Below are 27366 nucleotides of genomic sequence, written 5' to 3'. Positions count from 1 at the left end.
AATCATAGTTTCAGTAGGATGAAAAATTAATGCCAGTTTCAGTCATTATAAACTTTATTATGCCGGAGCTTTCGACCTAGGGTCTAGGTCAGGGGTCGGCAACCTATTTTTAGTAGGGAGCCATTTCTCCTTGAATAATTTTAATAATTCTTACCAAGAGCCGCAAGGATGATGGTGTAAAGAAACTCTGTAGATCATTTGTATTCAAAAATTATTATTTTATGATATTCAATAACACTTAAATATTTTAAAACTGTCCAGTAGGACAGTTGTATAAGGTTCCATCGTCAAAAACTCCACGAAAAAGCGTAACTTTCAAAAACACCCAACTTTGACAATTTTATATATTTATTTTCACATATTGCAAAGTAAATAAACGAATAAATAATAACTAAACCTGTGTTTGAATGAAAATGGCGGCAGTCCTATACATTACGTAGTTAATTTTAATATAATTCTATTCAATTTCAAACCTATCGCATTTAAAATTCTTTTTGAAAATATATCTTTACTTTAATAAATGAAATTTTCATTTGTTTCAATAAAATTGAAATATACAATTTATTTTGGACAGGATGAAGAGCCACAAAATTTGTATAAAAGAGCCACATGTGGCTCGCGAGCCGCGGGTTGCCAACCCCTGGTCTAGGTCCATCTTCAGGGCTAATTTATAATGTACTGTTTTACATCATTAGAGGGTTGGTGTGTCTTCTGTCTTGTCTGTTCATGGACTGAATGTCATCGGTCTGTGTGTGATATGAGTTAGGTTGTCAACAGTCAAGTCCATGAACAGACAAGACAGAAGACACACCAACCCTGTAATGATGTAAAACAGTATATTGTAATGATGGTTTTTGGTTTATTTCGACCCGTTGTTGATGGATGATTTTTGGTGAATATCGAGGTGCGGTCATCAATAAAAACAACTGTTTTTGCTTTATACCAACGTTTCGGTAATTTTTACTACCTTCTTCAGGGTATTATAAAAAAGTCTGTGAAGTTTAATGCGGAGCTATATCATCATAATTGTTAAACACCTGAAGAAGATAGTAAAAATTACCGAAACGTTGGTATAAAGCAAAAAAGTTGTATTTATTGATGACCGCTGCTCGATATTCCCAAAAAATCAGTATATTGTAAATTAGCCCTGAAGATGGACCTAGTCTCTAGGTCGAAAGCTCGGCATAATAAAGTTTATAATGACTGAAACTGGCATTAAGTTTTCATCCTATTGAATTTTATTCGATGTAATACGCATCTTTATGGTATTCCTGACCAGAGTCGGATTTTCGTCCACCATCAGTGGAAAATTAATCAGTCTTATTTAGAATTTCGACTCACAGTACCTTACATCAGTAAGCTTACGTCAGTGAGTGAGAAAATATAGGGTTAAGTTGGAAACATGATTTAAATCTTCATCCAAATTGTTTAATTTTTTTACAGACGATGGATGACGATAAACGAAATGTAGGTTTTAAAAATTCATAATTTGAAAAAGTAAAAAGTAAAGTAATCGCCTATTTTTTCAGGCGGGGCTTAACGTCCAACTACCTATTAGGTGTGGACGGAGGCGACTAGCAAACTTACTTTACTGTAAATTTCTTTTATTAACCATTAAATAAAATCCAAGGCCTAAGACTGAGAATCGAACCCAGTACCACAATGCATATTAGCTTCGCAGGTCTCGCCTCTAACCGCTCGGCTACCGTGGCGCCTATTTGAAAAAGTATATAGGTTAGAAAATGGAGCATATTTATAAGAAAAAGACATGTAAGTGTTCTGGCCAGAAATAGGAGTACGATAATAATAAGTGCATCGCCACGGTTACAGGCCGTTTTTTAAAAACTGCTGGTTTTTACTCTGTACAAAAAGTTAGTAAACACTGAATCAATTCCATCTTAGAAATGGAATTTCAAAACTTTTTCTTGAAACTTAAGTTTCAGTAAAAAAAGAAAAAGATAACCTCAATCTAACGCCACACGTGTACCGTTCTAGAAAAAATGTTGATGACGTAATTGAACGAAGAAGAAAAAATGGCGTGTTATGAAACCATAACAGAATTTACTTTAAAATATCGTGTGGCCGGGCCATCTTATTCTTGTTCGTATTTATACTGTTTTAGTATTCACTATTCAATAAATGCTAAATTTGTATAGGTTTTATATAGTGGAAAGTAGGTCAGTCGATTCGACACTGGTTAATAGATCGATAGCAATGCCTGTTAGATTTGCTTTGGTTAGGTTAGAACTGACACGTATTATAACTTATCAACTATAGGATATTCAGTTTGCGTGCATTAGGAATTACTATACGAGGGTCGTTTGAAAAGTCCGTGCAAAAATAAAAACTACTTAATTTTTTGGGGTAAACCTTTTTTATTTTTCAACATAGTCTCCTTTTAGGCTTATACACTTCGTCCAACGCTGCTCTAGTTTGTTGATCCCTTCCGAATAATAGGATTTGTCCAAGCTCTGAAAAATAGCCATTCGTTTCTGCAATCACCTCCTCGATTGAATAAAATCTTTTTCCCGCCAGCCATTTCTTCATATTGGGGAACAAATAGTAGTCCGAGGGAGCCAAGTCTGCAGAATAGGGGGGATGTGAAACGAGTTGTAACCCTATTTCCATTAATTTTGCGACCACAACTGCTGAGGTGTGAGCTGGTGCGTTGTCGTGATGGAAAAGGACTTTTTTTTTGTGGGCCAATCGTGGGCGTTTTTCTTGCAGCTCGGTTTTCAAACGGTCCAATAACGATGAATAATATGCACCTGTAATAGTTTTACCCTTTTCCAGATAGTCGATGAGGATTATTCCTTGCGAATCCCAAAAGACAGTCGCCATAATCTTTCCGGCCGAAGGAGAACGGTCTTCGCCTTTTTTTTTGGCGCAGATTCCCCCCTTGGTAACCCATTGTTTAGATTGTTCTTTGGTCTCAGGAGTGTAGTGATGTATCCATGTTTCATCCACAGTGACGAAACGACGCTTAAAGTTCTGCGGATTCTTCTGGAATAGCTGCAAACCGTCCTTGCAACACTTCACACGATTTCGTTTTTGGTCAAGCGTGAGCAATCGCGGCACCCATCTTGCGGATAGCTTTGTCATGTCCAAATGTTGATGCAAAATATTATGTAGCCGTTCATTCGAGATGCCCACAGCACTAGCAATCTCACGCACCTTCACTCTTCTGTCATCCATCACCATATCATGGATTTTATCAATGATTTCTGGAGTAGTAACCTCAACAGGGCGTCCAGAACGTTCAGCGTCACTTGTGGCCCATATGGCCACTCCGAAAATTTTGAAACCACTTATAAACTGTTCTAATCGAAGGTGCAGAGTCACCATAATGTTTATCAAGCTTCTCTTTAGTCTCCTGAGGCGTTTTTTAAGTAGTGTTTAATCAACACACGGAATTCTTTTTCGTCCATTTTTTGAAAATCACTCGACTTCCTCGATTCAAACGAATGCCAAACACAAAGAAATAGACCGATCTGGCAGAAACTTGGTGTGTGTTCTTCCAAGAGATGCTACTAACTAAACATAACCTCGATACGCGCCAGTAGTGCTATCTCTCTGACTTTGACCGGACTTTTTAAACGACCCTCGTACATAACCACGGTTACAAGCATACCTAGATGAAATATCCTCGCTGTTTAAAAAAAAAAAAAAACTGCTGGTTTTTCTATCCCTAACCAGTTTTTCAGACTTTCATGCACCATCAGAGGTAGATTAATCAGTTTAGTTTAGAGATTTAATGACCTCCCTCTAGCTAGACTGTGTGAGTGAGGGGGAGGTTATATGGTTTTTTCGTAAATCTTTTTTTTGGGTGGGAGAATTTTCTTGGAAAAACTTTGAAATTTTCTTTGATCTAAATTGTTTTTTGTTTCTAATATTTTACTTCAAAAAGGAAAAAAAAAGGAAAATTCTGTAATGGTAGGAGGGGAAGGGATTACAAATGCCATTCTTCGGCAGAAGTGGAGAGGCAATTTTCGATTAATCGATTTTCTCGAAACTGGCTCCGATTAAAATCTCTAACTTGATTTATCGATTAAATAGAGAATAGTGTATTATGCATGTTGCACATATAATTTTCTTATTCCTAATTACTTTGCTAGGAAAATTCTTTTTATGGCAATTATGGGGAGCGAAACTGAAGTTACACTTCACTATAAAAGTGTATTTCGGAAATATAAAGTGAAATTATAAGTTAGCACGTGATACATGCACGTGGAAAATGCCATACACGTGTTCAATCCCAGAGTTTACGTATTACAGTGGGCTACCACTTTCGGTGGAAACTTTGCAAGATAATAATACTTCCCTTCTTCCTTTGTTTTTTTCTCGAGGGATCAGGGAAAAGTGGAAAACGTCTGCCAGAACTTACATTACGCACATGCAGCTTCTTTGTAGGGGCTTAGATTAGTTTTACGTCTTGAGATAGAGTGTATCTATGTAGGACAGCGCAATGTATTTCGTAAACTAAATTGACAAAAATAAATCTTCATTCTAAAACTAAACGTGAACATCAAAAGAAAATATTTTCTATTTCCATATCCGGTTCGCTGTATGATGAAGTGAAGGAATCATAGAAAGGGGATGTAAATACGTAAATAAATAGAAAAGGATAATATTTGGTCAGCAGTGGTTTGATTTATTTTTATTTTTTGGGATTCGTCACTTCCGTCAACTAGTTTAGACTTGAGACGAATTTTTGATCATTGGCCAATTTTTTTTTTATAAATATTGGGCAAAGTTTATAATATTGTACTGATGACTCATCTCTTTTTAGATATACGGTTATTTTTATCGCGAGAAGTTTTATAAATTAATCGATATCTGGTATCGAGTGTTGCTTACACTTAGCTCTTTACAAGATTGCGGATTGTTTCAAGAGTTTGGAGTAGAAAGAAAATCGATAAGTTAGAACCTTGAGCATACGTTAGAGGAAGTCATGTGAGGGTTCACCCTGGGGTTCTTCCGATTTGAAGAAAGACTCTAACGGGCTTTCTTTAACCTTTGAACTAACTAGGTAGGAATCGATGAATCGATTTGTTTTAATAAATAAATAAATAAAAATCTGCAAGAACTAAAAGGTGGGGCGCGTATTATGCAAAATGAATTTTTAAATAGTTTGCGCGTGGGCATGAATAAGAGATCTGATCATGATCACATTGGTGCAGATGGTGGGAGGAGGGTGGACAAGAGATGACATCATCTCTCTACCACTAACAACAGTACCATCATTCTTTGTGGTATGACATCATCCACATGGTTGGATTGGCTGACTTGGACATGGTCGTGCTGCTAAAGAGTTCATCGACTTCCTTGCATCTCTTCTGCGGATCTTTTACTGCATAGGGACAACTCGCAAATAGCTATAAACCCTCAATAGAATCTTCCACTTACATCCTGAGTAACTTAGTAACATACCAAAGGGATAAGCATTACAAAAAAAAAAAAAAAAGTTATCAGTGTCCAGATTTAAAAGAAACCCTTGAGAGACTTCTGGCAAGTTAAAGGATGAACTGACAGACAACCAACATAGATTTTCATAGTTATAAATATAATACTGGTGTTAGGACCGTACAACATACCATAAAAAATGATTAAGAAAACGTTTTCGAAAAAGAAAAAGCCCTGAATAAAACCTGAATTAGTAAAGGGGCACACTACCGGCAGGTGGAATTATTTTGTTTTCGGAAGCTTAGTATCGGGCCTCTGATGATGACATTATTTATTTCCTGAGCTTTGTTTTCGTTTTTGTGATATACTGTGCAGAATTCGGCTACATGTGTATCTACTTTTACTTCCTTGGGGATGGAACAGCCCAGGGAAGGGCCTTAGCCTTCTCAGTTTTTCAATTGAGGAGGAGGTTTCGTGAACGAACTAAGGTTTTGCAGGGTATGGTTGTCATCACTACGCCCAACTTCCCCGGAAACAAAGGAGGACCTCGGATTTTTTAAAGGGGTTTACTCCCTTTGCCGACACTATCTCCAAGGGAAGGTAGACCCTTGGGAGTGTACTGTATTGGTGCCTTGGAGTGTTGGTTTACGTGATTGCAGTGTAAGTGTATTGTGTCCCTATTATGTGGTGAATGGTGCATGGAGTACTGTACTAGGAACCCATGGGATTGCAACACCCAGGAAACTATATGAAACAGCGACCTCTTGCGGGAGCAAAATAATATATTACATAAATATATTTTCCAACTTTTGATAACCGCTTTTGGGGGGGGGGGGCTCTCAAACGGATATTTCTAATGACAACTCGTAAACATTCTCTTAACAGGAAGTGAAAGTAAAAAAAATTGTTAACTTTCCGGAAAGACAAAGACTGACAGACAGAGAAACTTGCCCCTCCTTTGCCTCTCTCTCACTCTCACACACAAATTTATGCTATTTTGTTTTTTTCTATAATTAGACTCGATTCAATATCAATCGATTGTTAATCAATTTTCGATTTCTATAATCTTTTTTCGTTATTTTCGATGGGCCTTAAAAAAACAAAACAAAAATACATCGAAAAGCTAAATCAATTTTGAAAAGTAATCACAATCGCGTACACAAATAGGAATCGAAACGTTTGTAGTAATCGAAACGTTTTTTTTTCTAAGACGTAGTTAATGATCGCATAAAAAAACCTAGTGTTTGTATATTCTGTCCCAGGTATAAATAGATACAACACAAAAAGGGCTGGAGATAAGAACACTAGTTTTTTGTAAACAGTGAACAGTTTGTTGTATACATATATAAATATACAAATATATATATATATTTATATCTTGTGTAGGTATATGTGTACACAGTTCAGATGTGAGGGCCAAAGGGCCTTTGGCTGCGTCATACTTCACTGTTTAGTGTCGTGACTCATCCCGTGCGTCTTCCCTATTTTTTTTAAATAACAATTCTAGAATAAGAAGTCTTCAAAATAGTTACAGCATCCAGCTGTAAACTGTTGTTTAACTTAATCTTTATTAAGTGGGTTTAAGAAAAAGAAAAAAGAAATTAACATTATGTCTCTTCTGACATTATCAGATGTTAAAACGTAAGTAAATATTTTTTAGACTTACGCTAAAACCTACTAACATGTCGTTATTTGTAAACTTATTTTTTTTCTAATCTAAAATAAATTTTAGTTGATTGTAATTGATTAGGAAAAAAACAAAATTTATTGATATTCAATTTTACCAAAGAAATGTTCTAATCAATAAGTTTTGAACGGTTAACAGTTTTTGTTGAGCCCGTGTATAGCTCAAACTGGTTGATTTTAAGCACTCAAAAGACTGTGGTTCTCAATTCTTTTGGGTTTACTTGGAGTTTTTACTTTAAAGTTTTGTTAACATCTGAGTTTAATTGGCGCTCTGTCAGATTTCGGACTGTTTTTACTCGTTACAAATAAACACTATCCATCACTGGGTGAGAGAAAATCAGAATAGCTGGGTTTCTAGAACACGCTGGATCTCCGCTTTGGGTTACCAGTACACTAACCACTGAAAGCTATATACAGGGTGAACCAGTTAAGTATTGTCCCATAGATAGGCCAGCTGTGTGTAGTACATCTAAAGTGGAGTTTTCAATGACGTATTGGCCAACTTCCTATTTTAAACACGTACTATTTTTTTAAGTACGTATGAGTTTTCTTGAAAGAAATTTCGGTTAATTTTATTTTTCCAGCATCCAGGAGGAAGATTGAGGCTGTTTGGAGAATAACTTATGCTTCAAAATGGTGTCAGTTTTTAGAAAATTTATCGTGTCTTTCTAACCGTGTCATCCAGAATCGAATTCAGACTAAAACTTTCTCGAGTAATAACATTTTTATTGGAAAAAAAGTAATGATTTTAGAAGTGATGTCACTCAAGAACAGTGGGGAAATATGAAGTTGGCCAATACGTCACATTGAACTCCACTTTAGATGTACAACTTACAGTAGGCCTATGGACAATACTTTACTGCTTCACCCTGTATTTCCTTGATCACGTATTCCTTGTCCCAAAAAGCATTGATAATCCTACAAAATTCTAGATTTTTGTGTGTTTTTAGCCATCGCCGGAAGTATACGTCATAAGGCCCCCCCTCGACCTAGTTATGGAAAAATGATTTTTTCTGCAACCATGTAGGAATGTTCTCATTATTCAATTAAAATCAGCTGTGTAATGCCCAACTTCACCTCACTAGTGGGGAAAAATTCCCATTAGTGTCACTTTCCTCACTAGCGAGTGGAAAAACTTTATTGTGCTTCCTTGATATAAGAAGTTTTGTTATTAACATAAATATTTTCTGTAAAACTTTAATAAGCTTATTTAACGTAACTAAATAATTAAAAAACGAATATTAAAAAATAAAATAAAAATTGAAAGGAATATATAAATAAAAATAATATTTTAATAAATAATTAGATATTTTTAATTATAACAGTTAAAAAGGTTATAGTGTTACCTTGTAGAAATTTAAAATGGACTCTAGTGATTCCTGTTTAGTTTTTTTTTTAGTTAATAACCCTAATGGTTGCAGAAAAAATATAATATTTAACTCGAGTGTAAAGTATTTTCCTCACACTCGGCAATTTGCACTTGCACTCGCCTTGCTTCGCTCGCTCGTGCGTGCAAACCCTGTCTCTCGTGTGAGGAAAAGTACTACTTTCCATACTTGTTAAATAAATAACTATTTCAAAAAAACCGAGTTCATATATTTATGTATTTATGTACAAATATATACGCGCCCCTACTCACTAATATTTGGAATGTATCAAGGTCTCTAAAGTTGCTAGAGGTAACCGTGTTAAGAGAGGTAATTGTTTTATAGGTTAGGAAAATATTGATAATGGCTAGGTATTTTTCCGATGACTCATATCTTTTTATACACTCAACTTTTTACTCGTAACTAGAAAAAAAAAAAAATTGTAGTTTTGTCGTGTAAATTTCTTGTGAGTAAAAAAACTTACTCATTTAAGTTGTTTGTGTTTTTTTAAATAACCAATTTATTTTAATTTAAATTCTTTAAAAACTAAAATATACCTCAATGATAGTTAAGTAACCTTGAGCTAGTGTATTAGTTATTAGTTAGAATTGCATGAGTCGATATCTGTTGCTTGAACTCGGTACATGTGTATGTGTCACACTCATTTTTTACTCAGGGACATTCCTCCATCTTTATGCACACATTAGATTCCCCCGGAAATGTGCGTAAAGATTGTACCGACATTGGAAAAAAAATGAGGTAAAGGCGCCAAATTCATCAAGGTTACCAACCTAACTCTCCCCCTGGCTGACTAATTCCTTTATTCTCTCCCCGTCGTCGTCATCATCATCTGTTGCTCTAGTCACTAGCAAGTTTTCTGTTTTGTGTCATTGGTTTTAGTGCAGTGCTAACTTGAATGTATTAATAATAAACTCAATCAGTATTATTTGTTTTAATACTTCGTGTGTACTGTGTACTTTTGTGGGTGATTTTCTTTCTTTTATAGTTTTTATACTATTAACGCGTCTCAAATTAACTTCCGTTTGGAAATTTATACTTTTTTTTTCAAAATCCTTTAAAAAGAAAAACAAGTGATGTTCAGTGCGTGCGTAATGTGTTTCAGCAGCTGTAGGTCAACAGCTACTAGCAGATCTTTGTCACCTTCGCCGGTCGCTGGACCTATTAAAAGGAGAAAACGACCTTTAAAATTACGACTAAACATTGACGAAGGTAAGTAAACTTTTTCCGGTAGCGATCATATTTTTGATTGTTTGTTACTTGATGGATTAAAGGCTTAATTGGAATCTGGAAGATCCTTGGAGTTTTTAGGGTTTATTCCTTAGGCCGAAGTAATCCTCAAGGAGAGATATTCGCTTAGAGTTCGGAATCGCCCTTGTGTTGCTGTTTTAAGGGCGAGTATGGTGCGCTTATGGTTGATGTTCCTTCATACAGTACAAAGCAGGACATTCTGGGATCCCGTAGGATTGCCACATCTTTGAAGCTTATACCAAGGCCACCATCCAGGAACATTTAATCGCAATTTAATCTCAGTGCTAGATGACGCTTAGGCTTGTGAGTTTGGTGTTTTAAGTGCGTTTATGGTGCACTTTATAGAATACTAAGCAGGGCATTCTGGGATCCCGAAGGATTGATCTGTGAACCTTATTGCCACAACTTGAAGCTTGAAGCCACCATCCAGCAACATTTAATCTCAGGGCTTCATGATTGGAGGGTATTTCCTCCAATACAAGATTGACATCCCCTATATTCTGGGCTTCCAATGGCGCAGCTAGATGTGTGGCACTTGGTGTTCCCAAGTCTTTTTCCCGGAGTTGACCCGCGCCTAAAAAATTGATCCTGATTGTTGGAAAGTGCTCTCATTCATTGGGTAATTTTTAGCTAAGTCCCAGTTTTGTGTGCTTTGCAGTTCAGATTAGATTAGATTCTAATAGGGCGGCCCTTAAGGCCTACGCCACTGCGACCCCTTTGGATCTATTGTGGCTCCCCAACTTTAGAGCTCGCCCTCCAGACCCGTCCGTTTAATCAGACTCTTAATTCTGTGGAGAGCGACTCTTGGGTAAAGTTCACAGGTCCCGAGAAGTAACATCCTTAGCCAGACAAGCCCCTCACACTGACACAACACATGCAGAGTACCATTTCCTCCTCTTCCTGACAGAACCTACAAAGGCTATCATCTACCAGGCCCAAGCGATGCATGTGTTTTCTCTGAGCCTGCAGTGGCCCGGTTAATAGGCCTACAATTATCCTTGACAGCCCCACGGCCTTGGACGGATTAATTCCCCAAGGTCAGCCAAGGCGAATAGCCTCTAATGAACTCCTTCGCCTGTCTCTGCCCAGTGGTGGCAAGCCACCACTCTTGAGACCTACTCTGCACCCGTAAGTTAATGGCCGCAGGACTTAACACACTTCGGGAACCCCAAAACAGGGCTCCGGGCTAACGAATGTGTCTCCCGTGAGAGCCTTCCCAGGCCAATAAATCTGCCGCTTCGTTTCCCCTTATGCCCTGAATGACCAGGTACCCAAACCAGAAAGACCTTATTTTGGTCACTATCATTTCTATCTTAGAAGTGGCGTATTTTCTTGTAGGAAATATAGCTTGCGAAGTTTGGAAGGAAATTGATAAGAATGGAAGTTCAGGATTATTGTAATCGATATTTTTGAGAGTGCCGTTTCCTCCTATTCCTGGCAGAACCTACAAATCTGCCAGGCCCAAGCGATGCATGTGTTTTCTGAGCCTGCAGTGGCCCGGTTAATAGGCCTACAATTATCTTGTGTGCTTTGTTAGTAGAAGAGGTTTTTTTATTCCCTTTACTTCAGTTAAAGTATTAATAAGCCCTTTAAGTCCTCCAAAGTTTGTTCTAATAATTCCTGTGTAAGCACAGCATCTCGAACATTGATAGCAAATACCTTTCGAGGAAATTGCATTAACAGAAAGACGTGAAAGTCTGCACAATGAATAATTTAGATCTACGTGCATTTTTATGATTGTCGTAGTAGTGTCACGATTCTTAAAATACATGTGACAGCTGTCAATATTCAATAATACTTAAAAATAAGTCATACTTACATCATTACTGTGACTAAGTGTTCAGCCCGTGGCTAGTAAATCGTGCAATTTTACGTAATAATTTGTTTCTTTTGTAGTGTTTAAATTTTTATTACAAAAAGATCTAATCGTTCTCAAGTTGTACGTTTCGGAAACTAACATCTGAGATCACTGGTGTCCGGAGCTTTTTTCTATTTTTACTGCATTGCCGGTTTCTGGACAATGGAGTTTCCGGTCTTCTACGAGAAATATCTAAAGGTGAATTAAACTACTGAGCCATCCCAAAAAAGTTCGATGGTTTACACCAACTTTTGTCAATCAACAAACCAATTAGCTTTGAAATTTCTTACAAAAAGATCGATGATGGTTTTTGGTTTATTTCGACCCGTTGTTGATGGATGATTTTTGGGGAATATCGAGATGCGGTCATCAATAAATATTATAATCAAATTGTAAAATGGGATTTTACGCTAACATCTCCACTATATAGTACGGTTCAGTTAGGTATAAAGCAAAAAAGTTGTATTTATTGATGACCGCACCTCGATATTCCCCCCCCCCCACCAAAGATCGATGTTTTTAATCGATGATTTAATTTACTGTAACAATATGCAGATAGCTTTGAAGAACCATTGATTACAGGAGAAATGGTAATTTTTAAGAGTTTAGCCCAAATATTCCTGGTCTGGAAGCCCTCCAACAACTGGTAAAATCCTAGGGCCCCTCCCCCCCCCAGCTGGCGGTTTGGTGTGAATTTCTGAAGCAGTCCCTAGCCCTATTCCCTTCCAGAGTCATTTAAATGTTCAAAGACTTATCTGGGAGAAGTACTAGAAAGAGAAGAAAAACCGGAAACTAGATAAAGACTTCTGTTTCCAAAATATAACGCAACCTCCCTTCCTCTGCAACCCCTTTCATGAAATTCCAAAGATTATACCTCCCCCCCCAAACTGGGTGGGGCTATAGATTTTGTAGTGGTTCTGAAGTTCAGATGCGGGAGTTCCCAGTTCGAGTCCAACGTATAGCTACTTTTTATTTAATTAGTAAAATATTATCTGCAAATTCTCAGCTTCCGCCCACCGTCCACGTCACCTAATTTACCCCCTCCAGAAAAATAAGCATTTATTGTTATTTTATTTATTTATTTTTTATAGTTATCTTCGTTCTATTTATAGAAATAGATAAATAGTAGATAATACTATATATAGATAATTTGAGTTAAAAATAATCTAAGGCAGGTTTTTGTGGTAAGTCAGAATTACGTATAATTTATTAACAAAATAATATTTTATTAATTAAAATAAGTGTTTACGTTAGATATTAATCACATTCTGAGATCATTGACAACCATTCCTGTTGCCTGGCAACCATTCTCCTCTGAGATATTTAATATCGCACTTGTTAGTGTACTCGTATACATGAGTAGGTGTGTCAGTACAAATTATCAGTATTAGTTATGTGAGTGAACAGTTTGTGTTTCGTGTGTCTAAACTGTTTTTGTTTTATCTTAAAAAAATCCTCTTCTTGTAATTTATTTCTTAAATGATGATTCTATCGCGAAGTGTGGACCACCTTGGACAAGGTAAGATGTCTTCCGGAGAAATGTTTTACTGTTTTACTTCCGCTTGTGGGTGTTTTTTTTAAAAATTTCTGTTTGAAATGTCACTGGTCAGGGTTAACTTGTTCCTTGTTGCTTTTTTTTTTTTTTTGTTTGTAAACAGGAAGTTAAGAGATCGCAAACTCAGGGTGAAATTTTTGACTCGTTAGTTTCCGTTAATACAAGTCCTTGCTATAAGGAAGTATTACAATTGAATCAAATTTTCCATATCGATTTTTTACAATAAAACTATTTTGATATTTAGAAAATTAATTTTTCGTAAAAGTTTATGAGCGAAAAGTGGCCGGAAGTTTATACTTAAAATTTTGGAAATATCTTCCCACTTAGTCGGTCGAGATCAAGTAGATATTACAGAGGGAATTTTCTTCTTTTATTTTTCCAGATTTTCTTGGAAATAGCTTCAATGATTTTCTATTTAGTGGATACTTTGGTTAAAACTCGAGTTACCGGAAGTGACCCTTTACTGAATCGATTTTTTCATTTTTTTTTTGTGTTTTATATCTCAGAAACAGTTTCAGAAATTTCGTTTTTTTTTTTAATCTTGGTGGCACTGATCACCATGTTTGTAGGTTTCTATAACTTTAATTTGAATTCCCACTCTAAAGGAAGTTCATTTTACGGCACTAATGAAGTCGATTGGTTTTTTGTACCTTTTCCCTTTACAATTCTCGTGGTATGCACTAATTATGTACACGAGGGTCGTTTGAAAAGTCCGTGCAAAGTCAGAGAGATAGCACTACTGGCGCGTATCGAGGTGATGTTTAGTTAGTAGCATCTCTTGGAAGAACACACACCAAGTTTCAGCCAGATCGGTCTATTTCTTTGTGTTTGGCATTCGTTTGAATCGAGGAAGTCGAGTGATTTTCAAAAAATGGACGAAAAAGAATTTCGTGTGTTGATTAAACACTACTTTATGAAAGGCAAAACGCCTGAGGAGACTAAAGAGAAGCTTGATAAACATTATGGTGACTCTGCACCTTCGATTAGAACAGTTTATAAATGGTTTCAAAATTTTCGGAGTGGCCATATGGGCACAAGTGACGCTGAACGTTCTGGACGCCCTGTTGAGATTACTACTCCAGAAATCATTGATAAAATCCATGATATGGTGATGGATGACAGAAGAGTGAAGGTGCGTGAGATTGCTAGTGCTGTGGGCATCTCGAATGAACGGGTACATAATATTTTGCATCAACATTTGGACATGACAAAGCATGGGTGCCGCGATTGTTCACGCTTGACCAAAAACGAAATCGTGTGAAGTGTTGCAAGGACGGTTTGCAGCTGTTCCAGAAGAATCCGCAGGACTTTAAGCGTCGTTTCGTCACTGTGGATGAAACATGGATACATCACTACACTCCTGAGACCAAAGAACAATCTAAACAATGGGTTACCAAGGGGGGAATCTGCGCCAAAAAAAGGCGAAGACCGTTCCTTCGGCCGGAAAGATTATGGCGACTGTCTTTTGGGATTCGCAAGGAATAATCCTCATCGACTATCTGGAAAAGGGTAAAACTATTACAGGTGCATATTATTCATCGTTATTGGACCGTTTGAAAACCGAGCTGCAAGAAAAACGCCCACGATTGGCCCACAAAAAAGTCCTTTTCCATCACGACAACGCACCAGCTCACACCTCAGCAGTTGTGGTCGCAAAATTAATGGAAATAGGGTTCCAACTCGTTTCACATCTCCCCCTATTCTCCAGACCTGGCACCCACGGACTACTATTTGTTCCCCAATATGAAGAAATGGCTGGCGGGAAAAAGATTTTATTCAAACGAGGAGGTGATTGCAGAAACGAATGGCTATTTTTCAGACTTGGACAAATCCTATTATTCGGAAGGGATCAACAAACTAGAGCAGCGTTGGACGAAGTGTATAAGCCTAAAAGGAGACTATGTTGAAAAATAAAAAAGGTTTACTCCAAAAAATTAAGTAGTTTTTATTTTTGCACGGACTTTTCAAACGACCCTCGTATACGTACCATTATTTTGTAACAATCAACAAAGATTACTTGAGTTGTTGAAATTCCAAGCTTGAGGGGGGGAATATGGCGCTACCGGAAATACCGAAAAGTTTTTTGGCGAAGAAGGTTCTTTCAGATTTTTCCATTAAAACGACTTTAAATGTATTTTCACACTAAACACCGGAAGTCCATATTTAAGGTTTTGATTTACGTATAACCGTAAGCTAAATCCAGCCAACCGGAAGTTGGCCACTGCATGGAATAGAACCTTTCAATTTTTGAGATTTCCTCTAAAGAAGCACCCAACAAAATTTTGAGGTTTTTGAAACGTTTATGATCATAAAAAAAATTTATACAAAAATTTAAATAAGTTTTCTAAATACGTATTTTTTGAGCGGAAGTAGCCATTTAATTCAATAAATTTTATTGTTTTAAGAGAATCAAATTGTATCAATAAGTCTTGAGAGTGTTCACAACAGATATTTTCCATAAACAGGAAGTCTTTTTATTTTTGACGGAAATAGGCTCGTAGCGTATGTAGATTTAGTATAAACAGGCAGCAGGAAGTACTGAATGATGATTTCCTCCTAATCATGCATGATTAATGATGAAAAAAAAAAAAAAAAAATTGTTTCATAGGTAATCCCACTGAATAGGCCTACTGAAGTAACGCGACACCTGTTAGGCTGTATTTCAGTAAGGTTCTAATAGTACTGGACAAAAGTAATGTTCGTTTTCCCTTTGGTAGGTAAAGTACGTATACTTAGTTCTATATTATCTTGAACAGGGCGGCCCTAAGGCAATCAAGGATTACGTTTGTTTGTAAGGTCTCCAGGATATAATATGAGTGGAGAAATGGGAACTTCCGTTACAGGTAGTAAATTTATTAAATTCTTATCTCACTCTATCGTCATTTATGGCAAATTTTTGGCGGAAGTAGTTTCTATAAAAGAGAAATTTTGACTAAATAATCAAACTGCACTATCGAACTATTGCGGCACTCTTAGCCTCTCAGAATCTGTGTACACAAAAATAGGTACAGACAAAAGATGTTAATTTAAAAAAAAAAAATAAAAATAAAAAAAAATTAGAACAAAAGATCTATCGCGTCTCCCCTTTGTTTGTTGTCAGGTGAATCCCTATAGCACCGCTTCCAATCCCTGATGAAAACTAAATCCTTCGAATATTTCAGGGTTTTTGAGGAGGATATGTTCTCCTACAGGAACTTGGTTAACCATCCTCTTGGTTGTCTAACTCAGCGTTTCCTAAACTATTTTTTTTTTGGCTCACCGTACCACTTGGTAGTACATCATGCTAATTTGTACTACTTCGTAAAAATGATTGTAGTTCGTGAAATTTGTTATTCAGTGTGTGTTATTTTATTACTATTATCATCTTTATTTGTACACAAAAGAGTTCAAGTTCATCTTCACTTTATAAACTGTAAGATCTTAGTTTTAACAATTTTTTTGTTTAAACAATTAGCTAAATGTTATTTTCTCTTCAAAATTATTAATTAATTTACAAAGTTCTTCTTTAGGATTATTACACTACTTAAAAGACTCTTAGACGATAGATCAAAACTTTCTCTGGACAACAAAAGACTAATTTATACTTCTATTTTAAAACCCATCTTAGGCGTATGGAATAGAGCTGTGGGGTTCAACCAAACGCTCCAATCTCCAACGCTCCAATCTCCAACGCTCCAATCTCCAACGCTCCAATCTCCAAAGGATTCAATCTCTTTCAATCTTAAAATACTTCGAACAGCTGTAAGCGCTCCATTTTATGTCTCCCAACCTGGACTACGAGGGTCGTTTGAAAAGTCCGTGCAAAAATAAAAACTACTTAATTTTTTGGGGTAAACCTTTTTCATTTTTCAACATAGTCTCCTTTTAGGCTTATACACTTCGTCCAACGCTGCTCTAGTTTGTTGATCCCTTCCGAATAATAGGATTTGTCCAAGTCTGAAAAATAGCCATTCGTTTCTGCAATCACCTCCTCGTTTGAATAAAATCTTTTTCCCGCCAGCCATTTCTTCATATTGGGGAACAAATAGTAGTCCGAGGGAGCCAAGTCTGGAGAATAGGGGGGGGGGATGTGAAACGAGATGGAACCCTATTTCCATTAATTTTGCGACCACAACTGCTGAGGTATGAGCTGGTGCGTTGTCGTGATGGAAAAGGACTTTTTTGTGGGCCAATCGTGGGCGTTTTTCTTGCAGCTCGGTTTTCAAACGGTCCAAAAACGATGAATAATATGCACCTGTAATAGTTTTACCCTTTTCCAGATAGTCGATGGGGATTATTCCTTGCGAATCCCAAAAGACAGTCGCCATAATCTTTCCAGCCGAAGGAACGGTCTTCGCCTTTTTTTTTTGGCGCAGATTCCCCCCTTGGTAACCCATTGTTTAGATTGTTCTTTGGTCTCAGGAGTGTAGTGATGTATCCATGTTTCATCCACAGTGACGAAACGACGCTTAAAGTCCTGCGCATTCTTCTGGAACAGCTGCAAACCGTCCTTGCAACACTTCACACGATTTCGTTTTTGGTCAAGCGTGAGCAATCGCGGCACCCATCTTGCGGGGATAGCTTTGCCATGTCCAAATGTTGATGCAAAATATTATATACCCGTTCATTCGAGATGCCCACAGCACTAGCAATCTCACGCACCTTCACTCTTCTGTCATCCATCACCATATCATGGATTTTATCAATGATTTCTGGAGTAGTAACCTCAACAGGGCGTCCAGAACGTTCAGCGTCACTTGTGCGCCCATATGGCCACTTCGAAAATTTTGAAACCACTTATAAACTGTTCTAATCGAAGGTGCAGAGTCACCATAATGTTTATCAAGCTTCTCTTTAGTCTCCTGAGGCGTTTTGCCTTTCATAAAGTAGTGTTTAATCAACACACGAAATTCTTTTTTTTGAAAATCACTCGACTTCCTCGATTTAAACGAATGCCAAACACAAAGAAATAGCTGAAACTTGGTGTGTGTTCTTCCAAGAGATGCTACTAACTAAACATAACCTCGATACGCGCCAGGAGTGCTAGTATCTCTCTGACTTTGCACGGACTTTTCAAACGACCCTCGTATACACACTGTGACCTTAACATTCCTCACCTTAACATCATCACCACAAGTCGCTGAAAACACGATACAGAAAACTCCACTCCAGCCTGCAATCTCATATAATAAATCCTCTAGCCCAAAAATCTTTCTTCTAGAACTCTTCCTTATAACCCGGGGACAAGACGCCTTAAAAGACAGTGGTGGCCTCGTAATCTCCTCTCAAGTGAAGAGAGTGACTAACCATATAATGTTTTGGACTGTTATCACTGGGTAACTTCTCCACTCATTTACTTCTACTGTTCACTGTTATCATTGTTACTTATAGCGCTAACGTGCTGATTGTAGCGCTATAAACGCCCCCCCCCCCAAAAAGAAGATTTTTACGAGGATATCTGTGCCCAAATCTTTTAAAAATCAATTTACTTTTAAGCATTCAACTACCTGTAAGCACCAATTAAATTTAATGTTGCTTGGATAGGAGCTTACTCATTACAATCAAGTCTCTTTAAGCAGATTTTTACACAGTAATGACAATTGTCATTTGTGTTTTCGGGGTTTTTGGGGAAAATACTCCATGAAAGACAATTTTAATGCTGTTAAATGTGCTGTTATATTTTCTCGTACATTTTGAGACAGACCAACCCTAATTACTGAACTACATGTTAACAACTTTACTTTATAATATTAATTTTGAAATAATTTTTATGTATTATTGGTAAAAACGTTTCTATGATATTTTTATGATTTATTTCCGCCATTATTGATTATTTATCGCGTACCACCTTTTGGGAAACGCTGGCCCTAAATCATTCTTGGATATAATTAAGGTGTTGCAATCAGGAATAGTATTGAAGTTACCTCTTTATCTCCTCAAATAATCTAGAAATATCGTACGGGTTCTAGAGCTAACTTTTTCAGATGCCCTCTGAGTTCGATAATGGCCCCCATCAGGGAATACGTCAGTTTAAAGGGTAAACAAAAAAGTCAGGGATCCAGGACTAGGAGTACCTACTTTACTACGCGAGATTCGAACTGGGGAGATCTCGCACTTACAAACTCACGCTTCTTAACCACTCACCCCCCCCCAGAAGAACCAATTTGTAAAAGAGATTACTTCCTTTTTCTTTTTCTTTTTTTTTTCTTAAATACGAATAGATTTTACCAAAGATGGGCTCGACCTTTTAATGCCCAAGTGTTGGTCTAAAATTTTGATTTAAGAAATTGGTTCTGGACAATACGATTCTAAGGACTCTTGGATGAGGCGATTGATCTTCTTCTTCTTCTACGTAAGATCCTCTTTTCCAGCAAGATTTACGGTTCCGGAAGTGGGGGCACTTTTAGTTTTGTAAAAATTGCACATTTCGAAGAAAATTTAAAAAAAAAACATGTGTACCAACTTTATTGAACGAAATTTCCCATTTTTTTTTTTTAAATACAGATTTTAATTTTGTAAAAAATAGTATTCATTCGTAATTTATGTCCAGAGAATACCCCGGAAGTTGCTGTAGTCTTAAGTTGCCTTCCTATAGAATGCCATTTTTTCCTATTTTGTATTTCCATCAATCAGCATTAAGGAAAACAAAATAACTATTTTGAAATTCCCCAACATTATTATCAACGGGAATTTTTAAATTTTGTAAGGAAAAGTTTTACCTGCTTATAATTGTGTTAATAATAGTTTTATCAATTTGTCAAGTTTGTATTACTAACCAGTATCTTTGATTACTTTCTTTCTTTAATTCAAAACTAATGTTCTTAAATAATTTCCCTGTAGCTATATAATGAAACTCCTAAATATTCCATTGATTTTTTACGCGTGGGTTAGCCAGTACAATAAACAGTAATGGCACTTTTTATAAGAAAAGGCCAAATTTCCTCATCTACAAATATATCGATTTAATCGAATTTTCGAAAAACTGTAAAATCTGTTCAGCCAAAATGGTACAGTTCCGGTTGATCAATTTTTTTAAGTTACGATGGATAAATGGACGGACAGACAAATTTGTAAAAAACAAAAAAATAAAACACTTTTTCTTATTCTGAGGCTCCTCAAAACCGGGTATTTCCGGTGAAGAAAAAAAAAATCAATAACGGAAGTATCAGCACGATTGCAATGCCAACTCTTAGTGTAGAGAGAGAGAGAGAGAGAGTAAGAAAAAGTAACTATACAATATGGAATATCCGGTGGAAAGAGTTTTTCTAAGTTTCATCTCGTGTTAGGGGGTCCAATGAGGTGGTACCAATACGATACACGGGGGAGGGCTAACTCCTCTTCCATTCAATGTATGGGGCGGCGTGACCCCCGCCCCCCAAAAAAAGGCACATCTACATAAAATTCCTGAATCGAATGACACCTCATTCATGAAAATCGGTTTACGCGTTCAGGCGCTACGTTGTTTACAAAAAAGATAACAACAAGAACAAGAACAAGAACATTTTCTGCAAATGCCGTTTTTGCCCATTTTCAGCAACAACTTATTTCTCGAAATCTATTTAATCTAAGTTGCTGCAAAAAAAAAAAAAAGTTACAGTTATAAAGGAGGGTTTGCCCTTTATTTTAAAGAAAATTTGGGAATTTTATCTTTTATAGAAAAAGAGAAAACAAATTGTCAAAGTTGGGTGTTTTTTTTTAACGTTACAGCTTTTTCTTGTGCAGTTTTTGACGATCAACCCTTCCGAACAGTTTTAATACTAACTGTATCAGTATTCTGTGCTTTGGGGTTGGGGGCAAGGAGGTAGGGAGTTTAAAAAGAAAAGCTTACAGCATCTCTAAACTCGCATTTTCTTGGAGAATGCAGAATCTGCGCGGAAAAAACAGCAGCCAAGATAAAGATAAATGCTGATCATTCCCAGTGCCTTGCCAATCTTGCTTTTTATTCATTTGAATGCCTGTGGTGAGGGGTGGGGGTGGGTTAGTAGATGAAAGAAACCAAGAAGTGATGACGCAGCCTCCCAGACTTGTTGTGCGTGTCTTGTTTGTTCAGCACAATTCCCGGAGTCTATTATTATTATTTAGGGACAGGGTGAATCCTCTCAACTACCCATCCATCCGTCCATGCATCCCTACAGAGTACCTCCTACTAATCATACCCGCTCTTTTTTTTGTGTTCATCAAGTATCCTAGAAAGCACATGGAACAGTCGAGAGTAAACCCTCCTCCCGTCTTAGTGGAGGAGGGTTGCAACTAACTTGGTCTGACTGATGAATTAAAGTAGGCTGGGAAAGTGCAATGGTAAGATGATGTCACTACAATTGTCCGCCCAGCAAGACAGAACTGTGATTGTGTCAGTACTTTGTACGTATGTATGTATGATTCATTTTTTTCTTTCTTTTTACCAAGAGTGACTACATTATCTGGGGGTAGTTTGGTTAATATGGAGTGACGTCACCACTATTACACAACAGTCAGCCATTACACCCTTAAGGGGTTAAATAGTGAGTCAGTTTTAATGACTCAAAAAATTTCAGCTCTTGCCCATATCCCCGCCCCTCTTTGATTACTTCGTCCAATCCACGTGCAGAACAACTGGTCCCCGTTTGTTTGTTGCTTCCATTGGGAATGTTTCGAATATTTTTTCAAATAACTGATGGTGGATGGTTTATAGTTTTCTTTTCCTATTTTAATCGATTGTAATTGATAATCGATTTTGAGTTTACATCGGAAATACCCGTTTAAAGAACGGATTTTTTTTTTTTTTGAAAATTGTCATTTCTTTAATTACGTTTAATTCTGCCACCAATGGCACCCTTCCTAACGAACGAAATTCATTTTCACGTGGTTTTTCACATTTACAATAACAATATATTAAATACACATATAAATATACTTGTTTGCGAGTCCAGCCTATAACCGCCTAACATACTTTACTGTAAATTTCTCATATTAACCATTAAATAAAATCCAAGGCCTAGAGACCGGGAATCGAACCCATTAAACCAACAATACATCTTAGCATTGCGGGTCTAGCCTATAACCGCCTGACATACTTTACTATTAATTTCTCATATTAACCATTAAATAAAATCCAAAGCCTAGACCAGGGGAATCGAACCCACTAAACCAACAATACATCTTAGCTTTGCGGGTCTAGCCTATAACCGCCTAACATACTTTACTATAAATTTCTCATATTAAGCATTAAATAAAATCCAAAGCCTAGACCAGGGGAATCGAACCCACTAAACCAACAATACATCTTAGCTTTGCGGGTCTAGCCTATAACCGTCTAACATACTTTACTATAAATTTCTCATATTAACCATTAAATAAAATCCAAGGCCTAGAGACCGGGAATCGAACCCATTAAACCAACAATACATCATTGCGGGTCTAGCCTATAACCGCCTAACATACTTTACTATAAATTTCTCATATTAACCATTAAATAAAAACCAAGGCCTAAGACCGGGGGAATCGAACCCACTAAACCAACAATACATCTTAGCTTTGCGGGTCTAGCCTATAACCCTCTCGGCTACCGTGGCACCTGTATAATATTAATAAGAATCAAATGTGAGATTGAATTTCGAAATTTTATGAAAAGCGGCAGACCGGAAGTGCCACTTTTCCGAAACAGAATTTTCCGCATTTTAAGATTTCCTCGCAATCAGCTGCTGCGATTTGATTTAAACTTTGTACAGTGTTTACGACGCACAAATCTACAACCTTTTTTCTGGATTTCTTTTTTTTTTTGGTCATATATTTGGTTAAGGGTTCTTCTGCGTGGGAGGAGTTAGTGGGTTCCTTGTTAAGGGATAAGAATTAAATAAGGCAAATTTTGATTATTTGAAAGAAAATTAGTTGGGCTAGAAATTTGAGAATAGTGGTGTAAATCGATGTATTTTCAATGTTGAGACAATATTAGAAGTGTTATCTGGATAATTAAATGATCTAATCGATTACCTCGCCCAAATAATAAGTCATCAAGGTGTGCACAAGACTAAAATTACTGTTCTGACTAATACTTACCAGTAAAATGCCTTTTCTTACTCATAACTCAGAAAGTAAATATGTGTCGCAATATGTTGACAACGGAAGCTGGAGATTTTGTTAATTTGGGAAATGAAACATGACTGGAGTTCTAGACTCCACCGACTCATACCTCTGATTCATGTAATCATTTCTACCTGGATACGTATCTTTCCGGCCCAGATCTGGGCAGACAGGAATTTCTCTTCATTTATTAATATCTTAATTTGTGGAGAACACTCACACGACCTATACCCTCTATTTGGCAATCACAACATACGAGTTGTCGTACGTACAAAAGTACTGACTCATTTGACAAAAAGGTTCTGCCTTGCTGGGGCGACAATTGTAGTGACATCATCTTACTATTGAACATCCCCAGCAGCCCACTTTAATTCATCAGTCAGACCAAGTTAGTTGCAACCCTCCTCCTCCACTAAGACGGGAAGGTTTACTCTCGACTGTTCCATGTGCTTGACTATATGGCAATCTTTTACTTCCTAAGACTGCTTGAAACAACCAATTTTTCCCCTTTTTCTTTTACAGTAAGAGTAATTATTGACTAATCTGGTCAAATTGTCGATACCGAGGATTCGACGTAAATAATCTTTTTTTTTTTATTTCCTGAGTCCATGAAGATTAAGGAGATTCGAATAAGGCATCTCCTACTTACATAGCCACATTCATGACCACTACACCCTTACCCTTACAGGGATTTTCCTAGTTAAATGTTTATAAATAAAAGTCATAGATCTGCAGATATGGGAAATTAGTAAATCGAGTTTAAGGAAATAGCAGCCGTTTTTGAGGAAAATTGTAAAAAAATACACACACACACTTTCTAACGTAAAACGTGTATTAACGGCGAAAAATTGAAAAGCAGCACAATTACAGTAACTTCTCTTACGGTAGTACAGTAAGTGTAATTCAAAACTGTAAATTATTTATTAATAATTTAATTATCCTTTGCCCTTATTTAATGAAGCAATTTAAAATTAAGGTACGAATCACAAAGTTTCTTATTTAAGTCAAGGACTTCTCCAATTAATTCAATGTTATGTTTGACTACAACAATTTGCATACTGTTTAAACAACGGAGAGTGGGGGATGAAAGAAGCTAATTATTCTCATCATTAAATATTTGGTCATATATACGTGATTTGCATGCACTAGCGCGAACTGCACAGACATAGCTGCACTGTTTCATATTCTAGTACGCCATTCCATATTTGTCTGGCTCTCCATCTACAGATGACGTCATACTTCTAAAGTAAATACCAAATGTAACAGTCACCTGACAGGCTGGCCAATCGGTCTTATCGATCAGGTTGTAATAATCGAATGAACGTAGGGCAAGAGTGTAGTGTGCGACAGTAAGGTAAGTGAAGCTGAAATCTCTCTACACCAGTGAGACTAATCGATCTTCTGATCATGGATTAAAGTTCGCAAAATTCGAAAATCAAAGATTAGATTAGGGCAGCCTCAAGGCCTACGCCACTGCGACCCCTTTGGATCTATTGTGGCTCACACTACTTTAGAGCTCGCCCTTCAGACTCCGTCCGTTTGATCAGACTCTTAATTCTGTGGAGAGCGGCACTTGGTAAAGCTCATAGGCCTTGGTTTATCCTCCCCGAGAAGTAACATCCTTAGCCCTAGACAAGCCCCTCACACTGACACAACACTTCCTGACAGAACCTACAAAGGCTGCCTCATCTGCAGGCCTATGCTGTTGCATGTGCTTTCATAGCCTACGGTGGCCCAGTTAATTGGCCAACAATCATCCTTATAGCCTCCACGGCCTTGACGGATTAATTCTCCTGGTCAGCCTCGGCGAATAGCAGCCTCTAATGAACTCCTTCGACTGTCTCTGCCCAATAGTGGCGAGCCACCACTCCACTCTTCTTCTTCTTAACTGGCGCTACAACTGGCTTGCGCGAATCTTGGCCTCCTCTAACAAAGTTTGCCAGTAGTCCCGGTCCAATGCCGGCCACCATCCAGTTTCGGACACCACAAGGAGGGTTCTTGCATCCTTCGAAACACCATAACTCCATCGCGACCTCGGTCTGCCCACTCGTCGCGTACCATATATATTTTATTTTATTATCTTGTGTGGAATTTCCTCGAGATTCATTCTGCGCCTACGTGCCCTGCCCAACGAAGACGTCCAAGCTTCACCACCACTCACCATGTCGACGTCCCCTGTACAAACTCCTTAGTTCTGCGTTACTTCTACGTCTCCGATATATCTCCTTTTTTTATGGATCGGACATGCAACGGTTTTGTTCCAATCTTTCGGCATTACCTCCGTTTGCCATACCTGTAGAAAGAGATTTTGTAACAGCTTCACCAATTCAGACTTGAACACTTCAGAAGGGATGCCATCGTAGCCAGGAGCTTTATTATTTATATTAATAAATAATAAAGCCTGAGACCTACTCTGCATCCATAAGTTAATAGCCGCAGCGCTTAACACACTTCGAAACCCCCCAAAACAGAGCTCCGGGCCAACGAAGTGTCTCCCGCAGAGCTTTCCCGGGCCAATAAATCTGGCCACTTCGTTTCACTTCATACCTAATCCCATTTTCTTATAAATATGTTTGTCGGCTGAAAACGGGGGGGATGACACTTCGCTGATATCAGTGGGGATGGCTAATAACCGATAATTGCTTGGTACTCGTAAACCATAAAATTGGGAAATACGAAGGGTGTATTAAAATTGTCCATAATAAATATAAAGGCTATTCTTATACATTTAATCCCATAGGCAATATTTAGAGGGGGTCTTATAAGCGATTCAGGATGGATGCTAAAAATAAACAGGATAATTTTACCAATTCAACTAGCGCTGATATATTATTATTATTATTGTAATACATGGAGGTTTTCTAGAATACGGACCGTGTCGGCTAGTATTGAATAAAAGATGTGGTCCATTAACTATGGAAGCTGTAACTGGTGGGGGAGCTACTACTGCAATCTGGTAGCTCTCAGATTGACACCATATGGTGCACAGGCCTCACTAAACGGTCCCTTCTCTACTTACCCCTCCACCCCTCTCTGCTGAAGAGCCCCTCTCCTCTCCCTCTTATTTCATTCCCCGCCACAAAAATATCACGTTCATTCTATTTCCGTCGTCACCAAAATCACGCTAAGAGATATTTAATCCATCTATTATACAGACTTCACCCATCTCGTCCACCCCACTGTAGCTCCCCTTTCCTCCCGGGTCTAATATGACTCATGCCCGGATGACAGTGGGTGCCGGCGGACGGACGGACGGGCGGGCGGGCGGAGATTGCCAGAGATCATGATATCAGTACCATCCGTACGTGTGTTTATGCGTGTTATCACTTATGCTCAATTTGCTTTCAATGGATAGCACTGGACGACAGCATAGCCCCTCCACCATTAGTTATGTACGTGTGCGAGTTGGTGTTCTTATTCTTGGGGGTTCATTACTATCTATCCTCATGCTTGCTTTCGAAGACGTTGCTCTCCATCATCAATTTCATCCCACAATATTTACGGGCGCAAGAGAATGATAGATAAATAAAGAGGCTTATTGCAACATTCAATTTGACGCAGGCTTCGAGCCGTCCGCCGAGTTGTTAGCATATCCTTATTTTCTGACCATTGTTTACGCCATTATTATTCTCCATTCATTTATTTTTTAACCAACACGTACCAAAGAGAAACATGTTACAACATGAATTTAAACAATGGCTTCAAGAGTAACTAGATAAATCTCCCCAAACAAAGAACATACAAACTTAATTAAGATTACAGCTAATTAACTTATTATCACCGCCAGTTTGAATTTAATTACACTTAGATTCCATAAATTCTTCACAGAAAGGAAATAACCTACATATTAATAAAATAATCAGCTGGTGCACACTCGCAGGACTTCCGCTTACGTACTAGTATTCTCCAAAGTTTTAACACACAAATTTCCTTCTAAATCCAAATATTTGAGTCATAACTTGCCCAACATAACCTGCTGTAAAATGTAACCTTCACCGGAAAGCATACGCTAACTCTACTTCGATAGCGAATCGTAAGAAAAATTTATCTAGAAAAAATGGTAAAAAGGAAAATGGATGAATTAGTGTGGAAAATGAAGTTGGCGGAAAAGTCCCGGAAGCCATTTTCGAGAAAGTAAACTATACTTCCGGTTGGAGGATTGCCTTCAAGTTCAATTTTAGCGATTTCCC

General features: G+C 37.5%; 1 protein-coding gene across 6 annotated transcripts in view; it reads left to right on the top strand.

Annotated features, from left to right (window-relative positions):
• puc (dual specificity phosphatase puckered) overlaps positions 1–27366 on the top strand; it is a 267275-nt gene that overhangs the window by 7571 nt on the left and 232338 nt on the right. The window contains exons 1-2 of one of the 6 annotated variants that reach the window (XM_074124209.1): positions 6854–7044; positions 9583–9686. The exons of 1 other annotated variant lie outside the window; for it this stretch is intronic. In XM_074124209.1, the coding sequence (XP_073980310.1) occupies positions 7013–7044; positions 9583–9686 (136 nt within the window). In that variant the 5' untranslated portion in view covers positions 6854–7012. Of the gene's footprint in view, positions 1–6853; positions 7045–9579; positions 9687–12958; positions 13103–27366 lie in introns of those variants that run through there. 4 more of the 6 variants (XM_074124208.1, XM_074124215.1, XM_074124214.1 and 1 more) reach the window with 4 other exon arrangements.

Source organism: Rhodnius prolixus, unplaced genomic scaffold, assembly GCF_049639745.1.
Source record: "Rhodnius prolixus isolate KJV_2025 unplaced genomic scaffold, Rpr scaffold_3, whole genome shotgun sequence".
NCBI lineage: Eukaryota > Metazoa > Arthropoda > Insecta > Hemiptera > Reduviidae > Rhodnius > Rhodnius prolixus.
The sequence above is the reverse complement of the archived record's forward strand: the minus strand, read 5'-3'. Positions and strand labels throughout refer to the sequence as shown.